Source organism: Prosopis cineraria, unplaced genomic scaffold (assembly GCF_029017545.1).
Source record: "Prosopis cineraria cultivar Desert tree isolate PC_DT_omini unplaced genomic scaffold, ASM2901754v1 PC13, whole genome shotgun sequence".
In the NCBI taxonomy this organism is placed as follows: Eukaryota; Viridiplantae; Streptophyta; class Magnoliopsida; order Fabales; family Fabaceae; genus Prosopis; species Prosopis cineraria.
The window spans coordinates 25,521,106-25,540,657 of record NW_026555344.1 but is presented as its reverse complement, the minus strand read 5'-3'; the positions used below and the strand labels follow the sequence as shown (position 1 = coordinate 25,540,657).

Sequence of the window (19,552 nt, the reverse complement as noted above, 5' to 3'; positions counted from 1 at the left end):
TGATGGAGTCAAGCTCTGTGGTTTGGATCATCAAGATTTCCTGGACATCCTCATGGTAAAGTCGCGTCCCCCTACAATAATCCAGGGTATATCTTATAGATGCGATGCATGTCAATGCATGTGTCACTTTAAATTCATTTCAATTAATATTCACACACTTGCATGTATATACTTTTACAATGCTGTTACTTTACCAATTCATAATACAATGCACATAGTTATATTAAAGTACTTGCAAATAATTTCACAAACAAACAAGTACAAGGGTTACTCTAGTTGCCTTTAACCCTTGCTACTAAGGGTTGCCAATCAAACTAAACTCTCAGGGACGTAGATTCTCATGAGCAACTTTACAGATGCTCAATCTAAACACATAAATAGTTTAATTAAAAATTTTTGAATTTACTTATCCATTATTTATAGTCATTAGCCTTATAAACTATCCAAATGACCATAACAATCTCTTAATGTAACATCCAAAAACTTGAAATCTAGAAAAATTGACTAATTAAGGGATAAATTAGTTAAAAAAGATGATTAATTAATTTAATTATGTTTTTGGTTTGCTAATTGGCTTTTTGGGTCATATTTGATTCTAAATTGAGTTAGGATAGAAGTCGGATCAAGTCGGGTGGCATTGGGGGAGCAAAATTGACTTTTGCTTGCTGCATCATGAGTCGTGGCTTGTGTGATGTGCACTGAGGCGCACGGCATAGCAGGCAAATTAAATTTTTGAAAATCATCAGAAAATAACAATTTTTGTGGTGGGAAACCTAGAACATGAAGGGGCAAGCTTTGGCACTATTAGGGCATCATTTTGAGAGGATTCTAAAGATAAATTGAGCCTTCAAACTCTTGAGTAAGTTTCTTACCCTTCTCCTCTACTTTTTCATCTCATTTTCCATGGGATTTGAAAGTGGGAGAATTTGCTCTGAGTGGATTAAGCTACGAGTCTATGTTTTGAAGGTTTCTATTGACTCTAAAGGTTTGATTTAAGTTTCTTAACTTTGGATAAGTGGTAATATGAAGTTAAATTATTGTTTGGTAAAAATTAGATTAAGCCCTAGTTTGATTATAGGGTTTTGAGGTGTGATAAGTTGAGATGTTAAGTGTTATGATGTGATAGAGTTAGAGGAAGGCTTGAAGGGATTGTGTGAACAAATTATAATCTTAACAAGCCTCTTTGTTGAGAATGTGAGTGAGAAGTAGGAGAATTGGAATGTTATTAGTAGCTAATAGTGCTTGTGTTAATTAAAAATTAACATATAGTACTTGTTAATGTAGATTGTGGTATGGGAAGATTTTGCCTTGACACGAAGAGATTTAATACCACGGGTAACCCTTTTAGTAACAAAAGGGTTGAGGTAATTATATAATTTGCATTATTTATTACCTTGTATAAGTTATTTTTGAGTTGTTCTTGCATGATTTGTTATATATATATATATGTGTGTGTGTGTGTGCATGAATTTTGTAAAAGTTAATTATTTTAGAAATGAGTGGAGTATTGATTTGTAAAATGTCAAGTTTTTGAAGTAAGTAGTAATATTCATTATATTGGTTTAGCAAGTGTTTTATGCATGGTCAAGTGAAGATATGTAGTGAAATGTGGCATATTAGAGGGTGGGAGGTCACCTAAGTGGAGTTAGTGAAGATTAAGTCCATATGGCATTGTTGGCACCTCAGGATGCCAGGTGCAGCACTTATTCTCCTTAATGCCCGAAAATGGGTGCAGTATTGGAGACTTACTTTCCTTAGTGCCTAAAAGGGTATGGAGTTGGAGAATATGCTCCTTAGCATATGTAGGATGCAGTGTTGGAGTAACAACACCCCCATTATTTGTAATAAGGGGAACCAGTAGTCCAGAAGTGGTTAGGACACCTCAGCCAGGTAGTCCTACCATAGATGGTGAGCTTGGGGATTATACATGTGATTTGATTTTGTGAAATAGCCTACCGGTTCGGTTGGGAGTATTGGAGGATCGGATGGTTAGTAATCATACATGAAACTTGTGGTGATTTGATATAGTGTGGTTATTTTACTTATTTTAAGGCTTGTTTATAACTTAGCATGTTAATCAATAATGTAGATTATCTTAGTTACTAAGATTTTTATCTCACCCCGTGGTTATCATTTTACAGGTTCTACCGCTGAGATTGAGCAAGGGAAGGAATCGGGCAAGGGCTAATATACTTGCTACATTATTATTGTAAAGCCTGATTTTATTTTGAGTCGTGTACATAAAATTATATGGATGATATTATATGTTACTAGCTAGGAATGCATATCATTTTAATTGGTTGCACTTATTTCATACTATGTTATTTTGTATTTTATCCTAATATTATATATAATGTGAATATGTGGCAATTTTTGTGATCATGGGCTAAAATACTAATACAAGTTCAAGGAATGTTTTATCTATGTGGTAACAATGTATATGTAATGTATTATATGGCAATAGAGGCCAAATAGTGTATATAGTATTGATTTAGTATTTTGGCCATATTGAGTGAAATGGGCATTAAGTGGCTAAATTTTATGTTAGCTATTTTTTTATGTTTGAATGCTCAATCAAGTGTATTTTAGTCCATTGGACTTGGTTCAAGCCTCAAAATGGATTAACGATATAAGTTTTGAATTTTGGGTACTCGGATGCTTGAAAATCACTTTTAAAAACTGATTTTTATATCTGAGTGTCTAAAATTCTCATACAGTATTGAATCTTAACAAAACTTGTACCATTAATTAGCTTGTTGAATAAGTTTCGCGTGGGTGCTTGAATCACTTCAATCAGACATCGAATGCGAAAATAGCGCGTGTTTGAAGTTCGTTCAGAAAAGTTGTCATGATATTGCTATCATGGGCGTGTGTGTTGTGGTGCATTTTGCGCAAGCCATGGTGTATAATACAGTGAGCAGACTTTTCGTTCTGTGTCACGTGCCGTGATGCATGGACCACGAGCTATGGTGTATGGACCAAAATAGTCAAAAATAACATTTTTGGCCCTGTTTTGAAGTATTTTGCTTCCCAAAACTTTTTCATGCTTCCAATGCCTTTATAAATCATTAAGTTTTAACTCAAATTACAAATTCGAAGGGTTTTTATAGGATCCCAAATATTTGATAATTATTTTTAAAAGATTATTAATTTTAACGTTTATATCTATAATGTGAACTTAGGAGCGATCTTTGCTCCTAATTATGATTGTTTGTTATGATTATGTGATGAATTTTGGTAATGTCAAGGTGGACATTACACCTAACACATTTATTCAACCAATTTTCTTCCTTTACCCTAACTTTCTTAGGCCAAATGAGCTTAAATCTTTAAAACTCAACCACTCAACTTCATACTAGTCACAAAACCTTAGTTCTATATTTGATATCCTCTTTTAACCCTTTCTTTTAGATTACAACACCTTAGAATCTTATGATTTAACTTCTCAACTAATGAAATTCAATGAAAAAGGGACCGTAAGTTATTAATTGAAATAGACTCTTGAGCTCTATCTATGGCTCGTCCTAACAGAAATGGCCTTTTCTTCCCCTTCAGACACATCTTCAGCCTTTTCCTTTTTGATTTCATGAGTTGATCATGTCAGTTTTAAGTAATCCCTAGACGGTGTGTCGCAACACACGCAACTTCCGCCATGATGCATGGCACAGTGAGTTCAATCTCACTTGTGCTCACGTGATATGTCTCGGATTGTCTTTCTACCCTTCAATTCTATCACTACAACATCTAAACAACACAAATGATTAACTCAACATCCAAATTACAATCAACCCCTTAATTACTAATTTATCCTTGATTAGCAACTAGTTCTTAGGATTAAAATTCAGGATGTTATAGAAAGCTTGGAACTCAAAGGAGGAAGATTTAGGTACTACTAGGGCTTCAATTTGGGAGGATTTTGAAGCTAAATTAGGCCTCCAATCTTTTGAGTAAGTTTTTCATCTTTCTTTTCTACCTCTACATCTCTTTTTTATTGGATTTAGGAAGTGGGTGAATTTGCTCTGAATGGATTAAACTGTGAGTCTATGTTTTAAAGACTTCAAGAGAATTTAAAGGTTTGATTTAAGTTTTTTAACCTTGAATAATGGTAATATGAAGCTTATTTAGTGTTTGGTGAAAGTTAGATCAAGCCCTAGCTTAATTGTGGGATTTTAAAGTGTGACAGATTGAGATATTAGTTGTTATATTGTGATAAGAGTTAGAAGGAAACTTGTGGGGATTGTGTGAACTAATTGTAACCTTGACTATCCTCTTTGTTAAGAATATGAGTGAGAAGTGGGAGAATTGGGATGATATTGGTATCTAATAGTGCTTGTGTTAATTGAAAATTAACGTATAGTACTTGTTGTAGATTGTAACATGAGAATTAGCTATTTTGGCCATTTTCTATCAAAATCTTGCCACTTAAGTGTCTCAATTCAAAGCCAAATGTTATTAGCTATTTTTTGGGTCTTGACCAAGTTCAAAAGAACAATGCACACCTAATTGACCACACATATGTACAATATATCACACATACACACATTTAGCCTGTAAATCGTACATTTTACACTTTGAGCCAAAATCACATTTTTACTTCCATATTCTCATACATAGCCAAATCATCTCAACCATTCTTCACACATCTCAATTTTACACACATATACATTCTTCCACTAGCCCATCCAATCATTTCCTCATTCACACATATACAAGGGCCAATAAGCTCAACTCATCAAAACATACCATAAATACAACTTCATGCATATGTTGGAATCTTATGGCAACTTATACATATTTACCAATACTAACAACAAATTCATTACACTAATTCTTACAAAGACTTAGGTGAGTGATCTTAACTTAGCCAATATCTTTTCCCTTCGAACTACTAGTACTAGAGCCTAAAAATATAAATAACCATAGGTGAGATAAAAATTTCAGTAACAAATATAGCTCATTTAATGCCTATTACCACAGATAACCATGGTAAAATAATGAAAACCATAATGTAGCATATATATATATATATATTATATGATGGCTAAAACATTGTTTTCACATATAAATTATGTTTCAAGGACTTTTACACCTTAGCATGATCAGCTATCTACTAATCCTCCAAAGCTCCTCGACATAAAATCATAGGCTTATTTGGATAACCACTTGTTGACCCAAGCACACTTTCAGTGATAGAAACACCCGGCTAAAGGTAATCTAACCCATCTACTGACTATGGTTTTTCTCTTCACACACTTGTGATAGAGACGTTATTGACTCTTAACTGCACCCTATCGGGCACTAGGGAGTTGCCAGACTGCCCGAATGTCTTATAATAACAATCCCATAATATGCTGTATCGGACTACCCATGGTAACAGCCCGTATAGTGCTGCACCGGATGTCCCATGGTATTAGCCTGACCATATAAATTTTTCACTCACATATCTCCACACACACATCCCCACATATCTCGAGTGAACTCTCACTCTCTATGATCATACTTTTTCACAATTATCACTACTCATTTATATTTTCACAACATATAATATCATAACATATACATATGTATCATTTGAAATCGATAACCTTTTAAATATCATTTCACAAACTAATGTTCATGCTAAAACTATTTTCAATACCAATTCACGCACAAAACTCATGAACACAATTTCTCATTTGATATTTACTTCTACATAGTTATAATAGTTAACAAGCATAATAAATTATATGGTTATCTCAACCTTTTTGTTTGCTAGAAAGGTTTACCTATGTTCCAATAACCCTATTCAAGCTTCTTTCTTGTAATTCATGCGTCACATACTAGAATCTATATAGAATTGGCAACCCAAAATCAATTTCTCTATTGACAAAAAGTACCAATCATCACATTTAAGCACTCAATTGCTATCAAATCCATATTTCATACTTGATTACATGATTTAGCACTGATTAGCCCTCATTTCAAGCTTGAACATTTTCTAACAATTTTCTCTCATTACTCTTTCTCTAGATTAGGGCAATTCTTGTCTATAACTCTAAAACTTTATCATTTCAACTCCAACCAGTCATAAAGCATTTATTAGTTTCGAAGAACCTTTTTTTATTACTATAGGGTAAGAAATTAACTTTTTAAAACTCCCAAATTTAATTTCTCACTAGTTAGAACTAAATGAAAACAGGGTAGATTTGAAGGTTAAGGCAGTACATGACTTACCCGATACGTAATAGGTCAAAAACATCATCTTTGCTCCTGTTTATGTTTGCCCTAGTAGGTCTCCCCCTCTTCTCCATGTTTGAGCTCTTCTCCCAGGTTCTCCCTTTTGTTTTTCATGAGCTGGACACGTCTTATTAATCAAAGTTCGGCAACATGCGTCGCGGCGTGTGGCAATCCTCACTATGCTCACATGTCTACTTCGGAATTTTGCTCTTCTGCTTGTATCTATTCATATAATATTTCAATGGGTCAAAATAACACTTTACTACTTAGAAATCCTATTCCTACATTAAATCACTAATTCATTCTTAATCAATTATTAATACAGGATTAGAAATTCCAAATGTTACATAATAAATATGACTTATCAACATATGGCATGTATAGTCAGCATTAATGGTTAAAGTTAACAATTTAGTCACTTTTGCACCCACTTGTATGACGTTACGAGTATTTTTGTCATTTTTCTCATTTTAGGATGCTAGGTGCCCCTGGCTGACTATTTTATGTGTATTTTTATCCGTTTACCCTTTTAACCATGCATATTGCGATTTGAACAAACACGCTGACTCCCTTGCCAGATATGCACACATTATGAACACTTGTTTTTATCTCTTTGACCATCATCCACTTTCAATTATAAGAGTGGAAGATGTTTAAATAGAATAGATGCTTTTACTTTTTCTTGGTCTATTGTACCTTTTTGTTTATTTAATTGGATATTCAGTTTTTACTCAAGATATTTGAATTAAATTTGTACTATTTAAATTGATTAATGTAGAACCAATTGATTAAAAAATATGTGGACAATCTGTGCGCCCAGATTTTTTTTTTTTTTTGAATATGAAACGGTGCGCGGAACTGGTGGTGCTTATCAGTTGCATCGCACTGAAGACGCGTTTATATGCCGGCTGCCGCTCCGTTCTCCATCAACCTTTAGCCGGTGTTCTCAGCTCAATCTTACTAGGCGAGTGGTTTTGTCTCTATCACTCTCCTCTTAATCCTTTAGTAATTTCTTCTGCTTTCTTGATGTCTTACCTGATAGACTGCCTTTGTAATTTCAAATTCTGGCGCTCTTCGTAAGGCCTTCAAGAGAAAAGGATGCTTCAATATACTGCTTATGAGCTCTGGGAATGAAGCTTTTTAGATTGATAAAGAAGGCTTCGTGCATGCTTTCTACACTTTAATATAACTTCAGCATGTACTTCCTGCTGCGTTTTACTTTTATCTCTTTCTCACAGTCATTTTCTTACCAGACGGATGCTAGAATTAAGGAAGAGCACTGCAGATAATTTCAAGCTTGTTGAGGGTGAAATCTCGGTAACCTTCATTGAACTCAACTCCTTTTTTATTTTCCTTGAGTCGTGCTGATTAGATTATTTAATGGGCGAGTTTCGTTGTGGTTCGAGGTGAGGAGAGGAAAAATTGGGACTAAAGTGATGAAGATGATTAGGTGGAAGCATGGATTTAAGGTGCTAGGAGAGGTAATAGTCATGAAGAAGAATTGATGTTATAGTTGGTAGGTAAATTTCTTCTCTCCTACCATCAAGTTCTCTCTGTTTCAGGAGCCAACTTAGCGCAATTTTCTGTTATGATTTGAGGCTAGAATGTGTGCATTAGATTGAAAGTTTGATGGTAGGAGAAACTGAAAAGGTTTAACTTTTGTAGATGGTAGACTAATGGTAAACTCACTACTTTTCTCGCACCATTTAGAGAGGTTTGAGGTTCGCTTGGAATAATTTTATTGTGGAATTTTATGGGTCGATTTTGGAGTTTCATAGGCCTAATAATTTTTAAAACCCGTTTGGTGTTGCAAAAGTCCAAGATAGGTAAGGCATTTGCATAATTTGATGTAATATAGTTGGCACCAGCCAAGGGCAGGACAGGGTGATCTCTATCTTTCGTATTACTCTATTGCCCAACTAATGATGAACATTTTTTCTTTCTTATCAGGTCTATTTGAACTGCATTTTGCACCTGGTGTCCCTATTGTATTTGGCCTTCTATTCTTTCGTGTGCCAAATAAGGCCTCAAGAATCTGCATAAATTGCAATTGTGCTTGCATTGCATTCGTTATTGACTCATGCTACTCAACTGACATGGGGACAAATTATTTAACGAGACAGATGGGCAAAGCAATGAAGGACTTAAAATTGAAGAAACGAATACAAGGACTATGGTACAGTCCTCATATGGCTGCTGCTTCTCATGCCATCTCAGAAAGGATTCAATTGGTTGATCTTATTGTGGAACTCAGAGATGCAAGGGTAGTCTCATTTCTTATGGTCTCTGTCTACTGAAGATTTTTTTTCCTTTAAATGTTTGATCAAATTTCATTTAGTTCGGCGTTTGCTTCTGTTTTCATTTTCAGTCATGATTTTCCCATTATAGAATCTGTAGTTTTTACTTTTTCACTGTTACTGTGAATTTTAAATTTGATGGAGTTTATTACAATGATGCTTTGCTGTACTAACTTGAAAGCTCTGTCTTCCCACCCCCCTTTTAATACTTTTGTTAATTGATATGTTCTAATTTTACTTTATACACACACACACACAGACATATCAAGTGGGGACAAAAATCTTTCTTTGTTGTTGATTTTTTCCCCAAGCCTTGGTTTCTTCTCATGCATTTTATCTGGTTTCTTAAATTACTTCAGGATAGACATTAAGTAGGCAATAACATTTAGATTTATTTTCATTTTTTAAACTTATTTATTATTATACTGGTAAAAAACTTATTTATTATTTGTATCTCTTATTTTAGATTCCATTGTCTTCAGAATGCGAGATATTGAGAAACTACCCAGCTTCCACTAGAAACATTATAGCATTGAACAAAATGGATCTTGCTGATCAATCAAAATTACAGGTGATCTAAGCCTCTTCTTGCTTCATTGATTTTGGCATTTGGATTTCAGAAGGTGATTACTCAAATTACTGATATTGATTCTTCTGTTGGATGCATTCAATTCTATTTATGTTGTTAAAATGTTTTGGCTATACTTATGATTGGGAGAAAAAAAAAAACATTCGATGAAGGAAAAAAGTTAAAAAATGACGATGATTGATAAACTCAATTCATCATTGTATGCCTAAAAAATTTGTCACTATGGCTACTTTGTGTGCTTTCTATTGAATGTGGATTCAGTTTTGGTTGTCAACTCTCTACTGGTGACCTTGTGCAGTTCTGATTAGCTTGCTTATGACTTCTGTGATTACTTCCTTAATGGCTTGTCAATTTCTGGGTTAATGTCTTAGGTACCCCTGGTTTGGTCATAAATTTGGATTCGAATAAGGAGGTTGGGATAGGCTAAGTTGTTGTGAGTTATGGCCCCACAACTTATGTTTTTCCTCTTTAATGGTTGGATTGTCTCCCTAAATATGAGTTTTGGGTTAGTATGATACCTTTTCAAGGGAGCTAATATCCATAAAGGTATAGAGAACGTATGGAGAATCAAATTTATGAGTTCTTGACGGCATTCAGTTGATGGGGTAGGGTGTGTTAGGATGGCTTCCCCTCAATATCTTAGGCACATTATTTATAATAATGAGAAGTAGAGAAATCTTAAGGAGTTGTCTATTTTTCCTCTTGACTATGCTGTTTTGTTGAGGAGTACGGGTGCAGAAACCCCTCAGTAATTGAGTTAAAATGGTTTGTAGCAACATCAATTTGAAAAACCTGAAAATTTTGAAATATTGCTTAAACTTGGTTTTGAATCATGATGCGAAATTTTTTGGAGGTACTTTATGTTTTGTCTTTTGTGAGAAGAACCAAAGTAATTTCAATGTTATTATTGATGGAAGGGACTAACTGGCACGGGTATGCATGTTAAAGTAAGTGACATAATGACAATTCTTTATGGCAGAAATAATAAGTGGTAGTAAGTAACTAGAATATTGACTATGAAGCACGGATACTTCAAAAAAGTAAATGTATTGTATTTGATATAATACTTGTAGGATACTTTTGCATTTGTGTCCCATATTTTAACATTTGTAATGTAATTTTTTTCAATAATTTTTTACTATATCACTTAAAAACTTAAAAAATATTTAATGTTTTGATTGATTGCTATAAATATCTTTATATTATTTTAAAAATTCTTGTTTAAAAATCAAAATACCTATATCTATATCATAAAATGTTGAAAATGTATTATAAATATCCCTGTACCTGTATCGTAAAATTTTGAATATTTGCCGTATTGCTGTATCATGCTGTATCCTATTGGATACTCATACCCATATCTATGCAACCTAGAATATTGAAGACAGCAGTCACATGTGAGGTAATTGTTCTTTGTTCTATTTCTTTCATTCATCTTCAGTTGTTATCTTGCTGTCAATCAGGAAGCTAAGGCTTAAATTCAGGGAATGCTTCAAGATTTTCGTTTATGACACTTTTTTTAACTCACTATTGTTGTTGATGGTATGGCTATTGCCTTTGGTTGGATATTGAGAAGGCCTCAAGTTTTTCTTTTGTTATATTCATCTTTTCCCCTGCATGTGAGTGGGGAGAGATATGCATGCTTTGCGGTGCCTATGTTGGATTGTAATGCTTGGATCGTCTTAGGAAGTTTCGTTCCTGGTCTTGATTTAAAGCAATATGCTTGTTGTGGCCTATTTTGATGTTCAGCATTTGCTGTGTTGTTGGTAATGTCCTTGGTAGACGGGTAGAGGGATTGGAGAATTTTTTTTTTCTTTATGATTATTGTTTCGCTTTGTTTATGTATTGTTACCTTATTCCCGTTGCTCTTTGTACTGCTTCTTTCCTTCTTGTAAATTTTCTTCTTTGATTCACCAAAAAAAAAAAAAAAAAAAAAAAAAAAATCTTTGGTCCGAATCAAATGTGAAAGAAAGTACTTCTTAAAATTCTCATCAAATTACTCTTTCATGTTGTAAATTCAGTGCTGATCTTTTATCATCATAAAACTAAAACTAAAAGTGGGGGATTTTTTCCCCATACTTAAATTCTTCTAGTGAAGATGTATTCATTCTGGCTTTTCTTGCCCTCCTGCTCTTTCATTTCCACTGGAAATAATGTCATGATTCATAATTCATTTTGTGAATAGGAATGGATGAAATATTTTAGGGAAAGAAACTTCATCTCTTATGGAGTCAATTCTCATAACAAGGAGAACATCAGGAAGGTAAACAGGAAGATCCTTTTCTATGAATCTGTTTTCCTTTTTTTCCTGATGCTCAAGAATTATCTTATTGTATATATCTAGGACTATGTAAAGAACATTACACATGGGGGAGTTGTTAGTCTGATAAAACTTTAATGCACAATCTAGATAATAATCAGTTCCAGGTTTCAAGAATTTTTTGGCTTTCTGCTGTACTGCTGTTGCTATTCTTTTTTCTCTTTACCCCTTCATTAATTCTTTCGGCCTTTTCCTCCGCTCAGTTTAACTTTAGGAGGCCTGTTACCCCAAAGTAACTTGTTGATATGTAGGGGCAGGGACTGGCTTATTGACCTGAATAATTAGTTTTTAAAACTATTTTAAGTTTTTTGATATTATTTATTTATGATTTTTTATATCTTGTTGCTTTTTAAAAATGTTTTTCCAATTTGCTTAAAATGCACAGGGTTGATGGATAAATTTAACATTTGAATTTGCAAGAGAATTACTATCTGCTTTACAGATAATATAATCTATGGATGGTAAAAAGTAGTTATATTTAAAATTTGATACATATGATAAAATCGAAGTTTCAACATTGGGTAGATGACGCAAAGCTGAACCTTTTCGACTTCAAGAAATTAACTTTGAAGTCTCTATTTTATTGTCTTAGAAATGATTTGGCGGTAAGGAAGAAGGAGAACTTGAGAAACTGAAATTAACTTTGAAGTCTCTATTTTACTGTCTTAGAAATGATTTGGCATTAAGGGTTTACAAATAGCTTTGGTAATCAGATCTTAGATGGTGAGGGGACGTGTTAATCAAGCAGAATTAGTTACTTGTGTTTAGTTGTGTTAGAAATGTGCTAATGGAAATGGCTTCAAAGGGAAGAGTGACACTGTAAACCATGAAGCTAATATAACCTTTTTCCTATTCCTTATATCTTAATTGATGTGTTGATCATGAAGTAATCTAAGGACTCTTGGCTACAGACAGTTTTTGAGCCTTATACAAAATCAAGTAAGAGAATTGAAGAGAACTGATCATACTGCGACGGTAATGCTTGTTGGTATTCCAAATGTTGGTAAGTCAGCACTTGCTAACTCCTTGCATCAAATTGGCCGAACTAGTGCTGCAGGTAACTAAAACTTCCTTGCAATGCTTGTAAGTAGCAGATCATATACTAAAGTTTTGTGAAGCCTGATGCATGCATATATTTAAGAAATTTGTGTTTTTTCTGATTAGTTTTCTTTGTATTCTATGTCTATTGTTTTTTAGAGAAGGGAAAATTGAAGCATGCAACTGTGAGCCCAGAGCCAGGGGAGACCAGAGATATACGAAGTTTTAAGGTGGGTCCTCTATTTTCTTTGGCTCTATGCTTTCTTGAAATTTGTTAGAAAAATTATGGACAACTCATATAATGGACTAAATCAGATTTCAGTTTTCACCTTTGCTATATTGTGATATAGAATAACGATAGGCAAGGAGAGAGAAAGAGAGAGAGATAAGGGAAACAGAGAAGAGAGGCTAGAGATAGGGAGGAAGAGAGTAACAAGAGAATAGAACTTAATACCTAACTTTTTTCAAATTCTTGATTATAATCACTAGCTTATCCATTTTTATAGGCTATGGCTTGTCCCTAGATGCCTAACTAAGCTAACTACCCTTAACTTCTCACTCTTTTATTTATTACCCCTTCGGTCCCATATATAGTTTATTTCTAACTACCTTACTAGAACTAAGAAGAGGTAGTTAAATCATTTGTATTGTTTGAAAATTTTTTCACCCAGTTTACCTTTATTAAATGCATCCTCTTTAAAAATACTCTCTCTCTTATATGTAATTAATAATTAATAATCCGTCTTTTAATGCAAAGTGACTTATAAAAAGGACACCTAATTTCTTCTGGATAACTTATATGAGACCAAAGGGAGTCCATATCATCATGTTAAAATAATCTCAAAGCTGTTTATTACCGTCTTATAAGTTTTATGAAAATTATGAGTCTCTGACTAGCTTTGTTTTGGATAACACATGATCCCACTTAATCTCTTGTACCACTGAACACAAGTTTGAATTTTCTCTTTCCTATTTTTAATTTGGTAATTTTCCTTTATTTGGATTGATAAATTAAATGTCTTATAGAATATGATATTGAAATGTGGCTTATCAGATGGTATTTATGGATGCAAGAGAGGCTATTCTAGGATTAAAATTACAACTAAGATATAGGGGGCCATTGTAGGAAGTAAAAATTCAATTTGGACATAAAAGACTAATGAAACGAATATTACACTCATGCGCCCAAATAAAATTTCATATTCGTACTATTTCCAACGCTTATCATATTTGCATGCATACTATTTCTTTTGTGATTTCATTTTCACTTAGAAAATCTTTCATTCAGATTGCTAGCCATCCCAATATTTATGTATTGGACACTCCAGGCGTTTTACCTCCAGAAATTCTTGATGTCGATGTTTGCTCTAAATTAATTTTAACAGGTATATTTCATTAACTTTCCTTCTATCCTGAGTTTGGGTGGCTCTATATCTACAGCTATGACTTTTTACTGAAGTGACTATATAATCCTCCAAAAATACAGTGTCAATTTGGTCCCCTAAAGTTAAATGTCTTGTTTTACTTCTCTAAAGATTGATTTGGTTCTATGATGGTCTTCACATTAAGCTCATTAAATGTGGCCTGAAAAATGGGTCATATGGCTTTTAACTGTGAGTAGGACTAGCACACTCCATCATTCAATTTTGGCTTATCTTTCATCTTCCTAACTTTATTAACTATCTAGTTTTATGAAGACTTTAGAAGCTGTAGGAAAATCGCATTGTGTTTAACATAGTTGATTTATTTATGTTGTGCCCTGTGTTGGTGAGTGCCATTCCTTGGTAGAGCCCATGTCAACCCATGACTAACCTTAGTAAAGTTCTTCTTTCCATTACATCACAAGGCTAAACGGGCTTCTACAAGTACTTCTACTGTTCCTAATGTGCTTTTATATGTGATAGTCCGTGGCTCTGATTTTACTGAGTCTGAGGCTGCGATGTCAAAAGTGGAAGCTCCCTTTGAAACTCTCCTCTGTATTGTTGAAGCCCCCCTAATTCGAGAAGGAAGCATTTTCACTCATGGCTAAAATGTGTGCAGAAAAAGAAAAGAGGCAAAATTAATGCTCTATGCATTATGGAAACACCCTCTTTTCCTATTAATCATGTCATGCACTAAAAAAATTGAGATGTCAAATGAATCCACTTTTCCCAAAATACATGCTGTGGTATATAATATAAATGATTGTTATTAAGGGCGATAAACTAAAATATTGCAAACACATTGCTCAAGGTTTTGGTCTGATTACTTCATAGTTCAGCATTTTCATATTTTCTGCAGATTTCGTTTACTTAAATCCCTTCTTTCTTTTTAATCCTCAAGCAGGAGCAATCAAGGATTTGATAGGGACAAAAGAACTTGCTCAATACTTTCTAGCTATACTCAATAGGAGTGAACAATACAAGAATTGGGCAAACTTATCCAGCAAGGATGAGGATATGCTGTCTCTTGACTGTACAATGGAGTTTTTGAATAGCTCTGAATCGCATGTGAAGCAGAGAAGACAAAGCCCTACAGATCACACGCAGGTTTAAGTTATTTGATGTTAACTTCAACTTTATTCCTCGTGTTGGGAGTTTTCTGTGCAAGAGGGGGCATTAGAGCTGAAATAAGATTCTCCCTCTAGTCTCTAGTTTTGCATCATGTCAATATTTTATGATATCCTCTAGAAAAGCTTTCATGGTTTTGGGAAGGCTACTTTTCCATCATTATTACACAGTTCTTTTCTCATCAATAAATTCTGTCTCTCCAAAAAAAAAAAAAAATCGATCTAAGAAAACTATTCTCAAAATAAAAGTACCTTTGACAATTCTGTTAAAACACTCGGACCATCAATAGAAGGAGGGGACAAATGACCAATGAGATCCATTCCTTCTATTTATTATTATTATTTTCTTGAATATTTATTATTATTATTTTCTTGAATGAGCATTCCTTTTAATTTAGATCAGTTACTGTGATACCATTGATAAGATGCCTGAAAATTGTCAAATCTGAAAGGATACAAAGGAATCTACTTTAGGAGACAGTAATGGTAACATGGAAATAGTGTTGGTGATAAGAAAGCAATAATGGTAACCACGACAGTGATGGTTACTGCAGTGGCGGTGGCGGCAGCAAGGCAACGATGACATGTTGTGGCTGTGTAAATGGGTCTCTGTTGAAAAGCCAGCCACAGGATTTACCACCGGATAGTGAAAATTTGCTTTGGATGACATTGTTATAATACACACGCATGTTCTCCTTTTCCTTTCTTGGGAAAATTTACTGAATGACATTTTACATGATTGTTCAACTAGCAAAAGATCTCCTTATCATGTTATAATTGTCAAGGAAGTTAGATAAGTTTATAATATTATGCTAGCCAGTGCAACAGAAGTTGGTTAGTGTACAGGGATAATTGACAACACATTACTTCCCATTGTCTTCAATTAAGGTTGATGAATAAGGTTATTATTTGAACAGTCTTTGATTTCCTTTGAATAAACTCACAGATTGCATTTGGCAGGACTGCATAGTTCGGTATGTTCGACAAACCCTCTTCGAAACAATTTCAGCGTATGAAGGGGATACAAATGATGAAGAGGAGATGGAAACCCTTATTTCTATGCAGTTTGGAGCATTGCAAAAGGTATTTCATGTTTCTTCTGAATGTCCTGAAGAGGCTAATGTCAAGGTTGGTAAGAAGCTGCTTGATCTTTTCCGTACCGGGCGTCTTGGACATTATATGTTAGATCTTCCTCCTGGAAGCATCCACTTTAACTAGATATAGACATTATGTTTTATATGGAGTTTGAGAAATGAGCTGCATTGTTATATGGTTATTGACAGTCCAATTTGCTACAATTTTGATGTTCTGTGTTGATGATTAGTTGATAGTCTACTTTTGAATGGGATAAATAGAGAGGAAGTGGATTCCATATAGGCGGCTCATTGGATTTAAGGATAATTCAAAATTGAATCAAACTGTTAGAAGCCAAAACCAAGCAAAATTAAATGAAGTGTTTCCCCTTACGTCATAATAAGTTCAATTGTTGGTTTAGTGTTGTTTGATCAGTTTAATTAAAGTCAAAAATGTTTTTTTTTTAATTCCCTTGCTCGGTATCTTGGAAAACTTAAATATCATCTTTCTGTCCAGACTAATCTGAACACCCCACTATGTGGGAATGTTATTATCAATGGTGGCCTTGTGGGTATCTCCAGGGTGTTTTTGGTAGTGTTTTTATTGGCTGATGTTTGATAAAAAAAAAAAAAAAATACAATTTTGGAATAATTATATGATGACATTGAGTTAATTTTTACTAACATGTTCTGGAGCTCAATATTCTTATCTTAAAATAGCATACAAAATAATTTAGAAAGGGAAAGAGATATTTGTAAAATAAAAGAAAATAAAATATGGAAGTCTCAAAAAGAAACTTCAAAATTGAATAAGATTTAACTGGATAAAATCTTTTATTTTTTGTGAAATCCAATAGGTAGGACTCAGGTTGGATTAATTTTGGTCTACAATTACCGAATCGAGTTTGTGAACGTCTCTAGATGCATTTTTTACAGTGAGCATACACTTGGGTCTTAGTGAAGAAGGGATTAAGATGCACTCTCATACCTTTTTCTTTTCTTTTCTTCTCCTTCTACTTCTCCTTCTCCCCGCCCCCCTCTTTCTTTTTTGAATGATAACTGGAATAATAAAAAACCAAACAATGATTATTTTTGAGTCTAGTCTTCTACGTAAATTAGATTTTGTGGATCTCGTGCTTTTAACAAAACAAACGTTAGACCATCAAATGTAAGGAAGTTGATATTTCTTAACTCAGAGGTCTTGAACTAGAGTCTTGAATATAGATCAAAAATTTGGGATGTTAGATCTCACAAAAAAAAAAAAAAAAACTCGACACTAGAAGCCTCACCTGCCAATTTTGATATTTTCATCCTTTAGGCCACAAGTACTTTTAATATATTACTAAAATTCAAGATAAAATTAACGCAACAATTTTTTCCTGCATACTTTGCCATAGTTGCATGGTGCCCCTGCCCCCACAGAGAGAGAGAGAGAGAGAGAGAGATGAACATGAATTACGATCGTTCTTTATAATACTGTGCAATCAATATATCATATGTAATAGAAGAATAGTTGAAGCTCCGGCTCAGGAGGCGGCAGCTTCCATCCTTCGACTTAAATCTCCATCGTGCCTCTTTCGACCCAGAAACATACTGTGTTACTTATAAAAGAAAATTTGAACCATCCATTTCTCCACACAATCACAGCCTTTCATTATAATTTTATATTGTTTTTCACTCTTCTGTTAAAAATCTTGGGTTCCAGAGTGGGAAATTCATGTTTTACCTCCAAAAAATTGTTGCTGGAGTATAAAAAGAAATTCTCATACAAGGAAAAAGGATTTTGCTGAAATCATACATTGGGGAGTAAAATCTTGTTATTTTCATCAATGAGAAAGAAGGGCAATGACTAGAATTGTATTTCTACAAGTTGGGTGCTTCTTATCATCGGAGGAAATGGTCTTTGCATTTATAAAACGAAAAGGTCATATATATTTTCATTTTTCTCGAACTGATTATTATCGAAGGTTACTTCTTTCATTTTCTAATAAGTTTATCAAGATAGAATTTTATATATATGTTGCTTCTTCCTTATATTTTTATATATGCTGGAAGTTATTTTATGGAAGTATATTTGTTTTATTTATAACCAGTTTACTTGTTACAGGTTTATACAATGGATATAAATTTGACATTTAGACTTAATCTTGAGTTTGAAAATATGGAAGAGTCATGGAAAGTTTGGAGAAATTATGCCAGTAGAATGGGTTATGGTGTTCGAAAAGAGAAATTTAGCAAGAGTAGAAAAGATACATCATATTCATACAACTTATTTGTTTGTTGTGAAGAGGGGGTGTGAAAACCAGACAAATGAGATAAGAACAAAAAGAATTCTAGACCAAAGTCAAGAATGGGTTGCAAAGCTAGAATGAGATACAAGTAAATGGAAAATACAAAATCAGTGAAGTTTTTCTAAATCACAATCATGACCTCCAGCCTCCTAAAGTTAGTCACATGTTTTGATCATATCATGAAATAACACCAGCACAAGCATTTGAATTAGAAACTATAGAAAGATTTAGGATTAATAAAAAATTAGAATTTAATTTGATGAGTGAATATGCAGAAGGTCGAACCAACTTGAGATTTACAAGAGTTGATGTAAAGAATTATCTTAGTTAAAGGAGGAGACAAGCCATCTCACATGGTGACGCTAGATGTATCTTTCACTACTTTGAAGAACAATTGGCAAAAAAATATATCTTTTTTCATTCTCATCAAATGGGCTTGGAGATGCAAGTTACAAATATCTGGGTTGATGCACAAATATTGATTGACCATGCTTACTTTGGAGAAGTTATTTTGCTTAATACAACTTATTGTTTGAATCATGATTATAGACCTCTTGCTATTTTCTCTGACATAAACCATTATAAAGGACGGGTGACATTTAGAGTTGCATTGTTGTATGATGAGAATATTGAAAGTTTCAAGTGGCTCTTTTAGAATTTTTAATTTTGTATGCATACAAGAATGTGAGGCCACAAACTATTTTTATTGATCAAGATTCTGCAATGGCACAAGAATTATAAGAAGTGATGGCAGAAGTAACACATGCCTTATGCATATGGCATATTTCAAGGAATGCAATGAAGCACCTTAAAAACTTGAAAAATGATGAGTCTTATATCTTGAGTGATTTCATTTATTGTATCTATCATTGTTGGGATGAGACAAAGTTTGAGGAAGGATGGAAAAAATTATTATCAAGACACAACATGGGAGAAAATACATGGTTGATGTCCATGTATAAAATAAAAGAGAAATAAGTAGCATGTTATATAAAAGGCTTAAGGACAGTTCGTATGAGAAGAACTTGGGTTAATAAAAGTATAAATTCATGTGTAAAGAGTTTTAAAGTCCTAAATTGGATATAAACCAATTCTTTCAAAAGTTTGAACAAGTTGTGGATGACAAGCATTATAATAAATTGCAACGTGAATTTGAGACTTGTGATAAGTTGTCAAGGTT

The 19,552-nt window shown here is 33.6% G+C and overlaps 1 protein-coding gene across 8 annotated transcripts; it reads left to right on the top strand.

Moving 5' to 3' along the window:
• Positions 1-7,088: 7,088 nt before the first annotated feature.
• Positions 7,089-16,474, top strand: LOC129291122 (DAR GTPase 2, mitochondrial-like). Of its 8 annotated transcripts, none has more exons than XM_054928299.1 (11): positions 7,089-7,180; positions 7,470-7,533; positions 7,623-7,697; positions 8,340-8,480; positions 8,980-9,084; positions 11,288-11,365; positions 12,338-12,479; positions 12,620-12,690; positions 13,749-13,845; positions 14,786-14,988; positions 15,969-16,474. In XM_054928299.1, exons 2-11 carry the CDS (start codon positions 7,474-7,476, stop codon positions 16,224-16,226), a joined length of 1,230 nt encoding a protein of 409 aa, XP_054784274.1. In that variant the 5' UTR covers positions 7,089-7,180; positions 7,470-7,473; the 3' UTR covers positions 16,227-16,474. The 8 variants fall into 8 exon arrangements, with proteins under 8 accessions (XP_054784274.1, XP_054784281.1, XP_054784275.1 ...); XM_054928306.1 differs by having other exon boundaries at positions 15,955-16,112; XM_054928300.1 differs by lacking the exon at positions 7,623-7,697.
• The last annotated feature ends 3,078 nt before the right edge of the window (positions 16,475-19,552 follow it).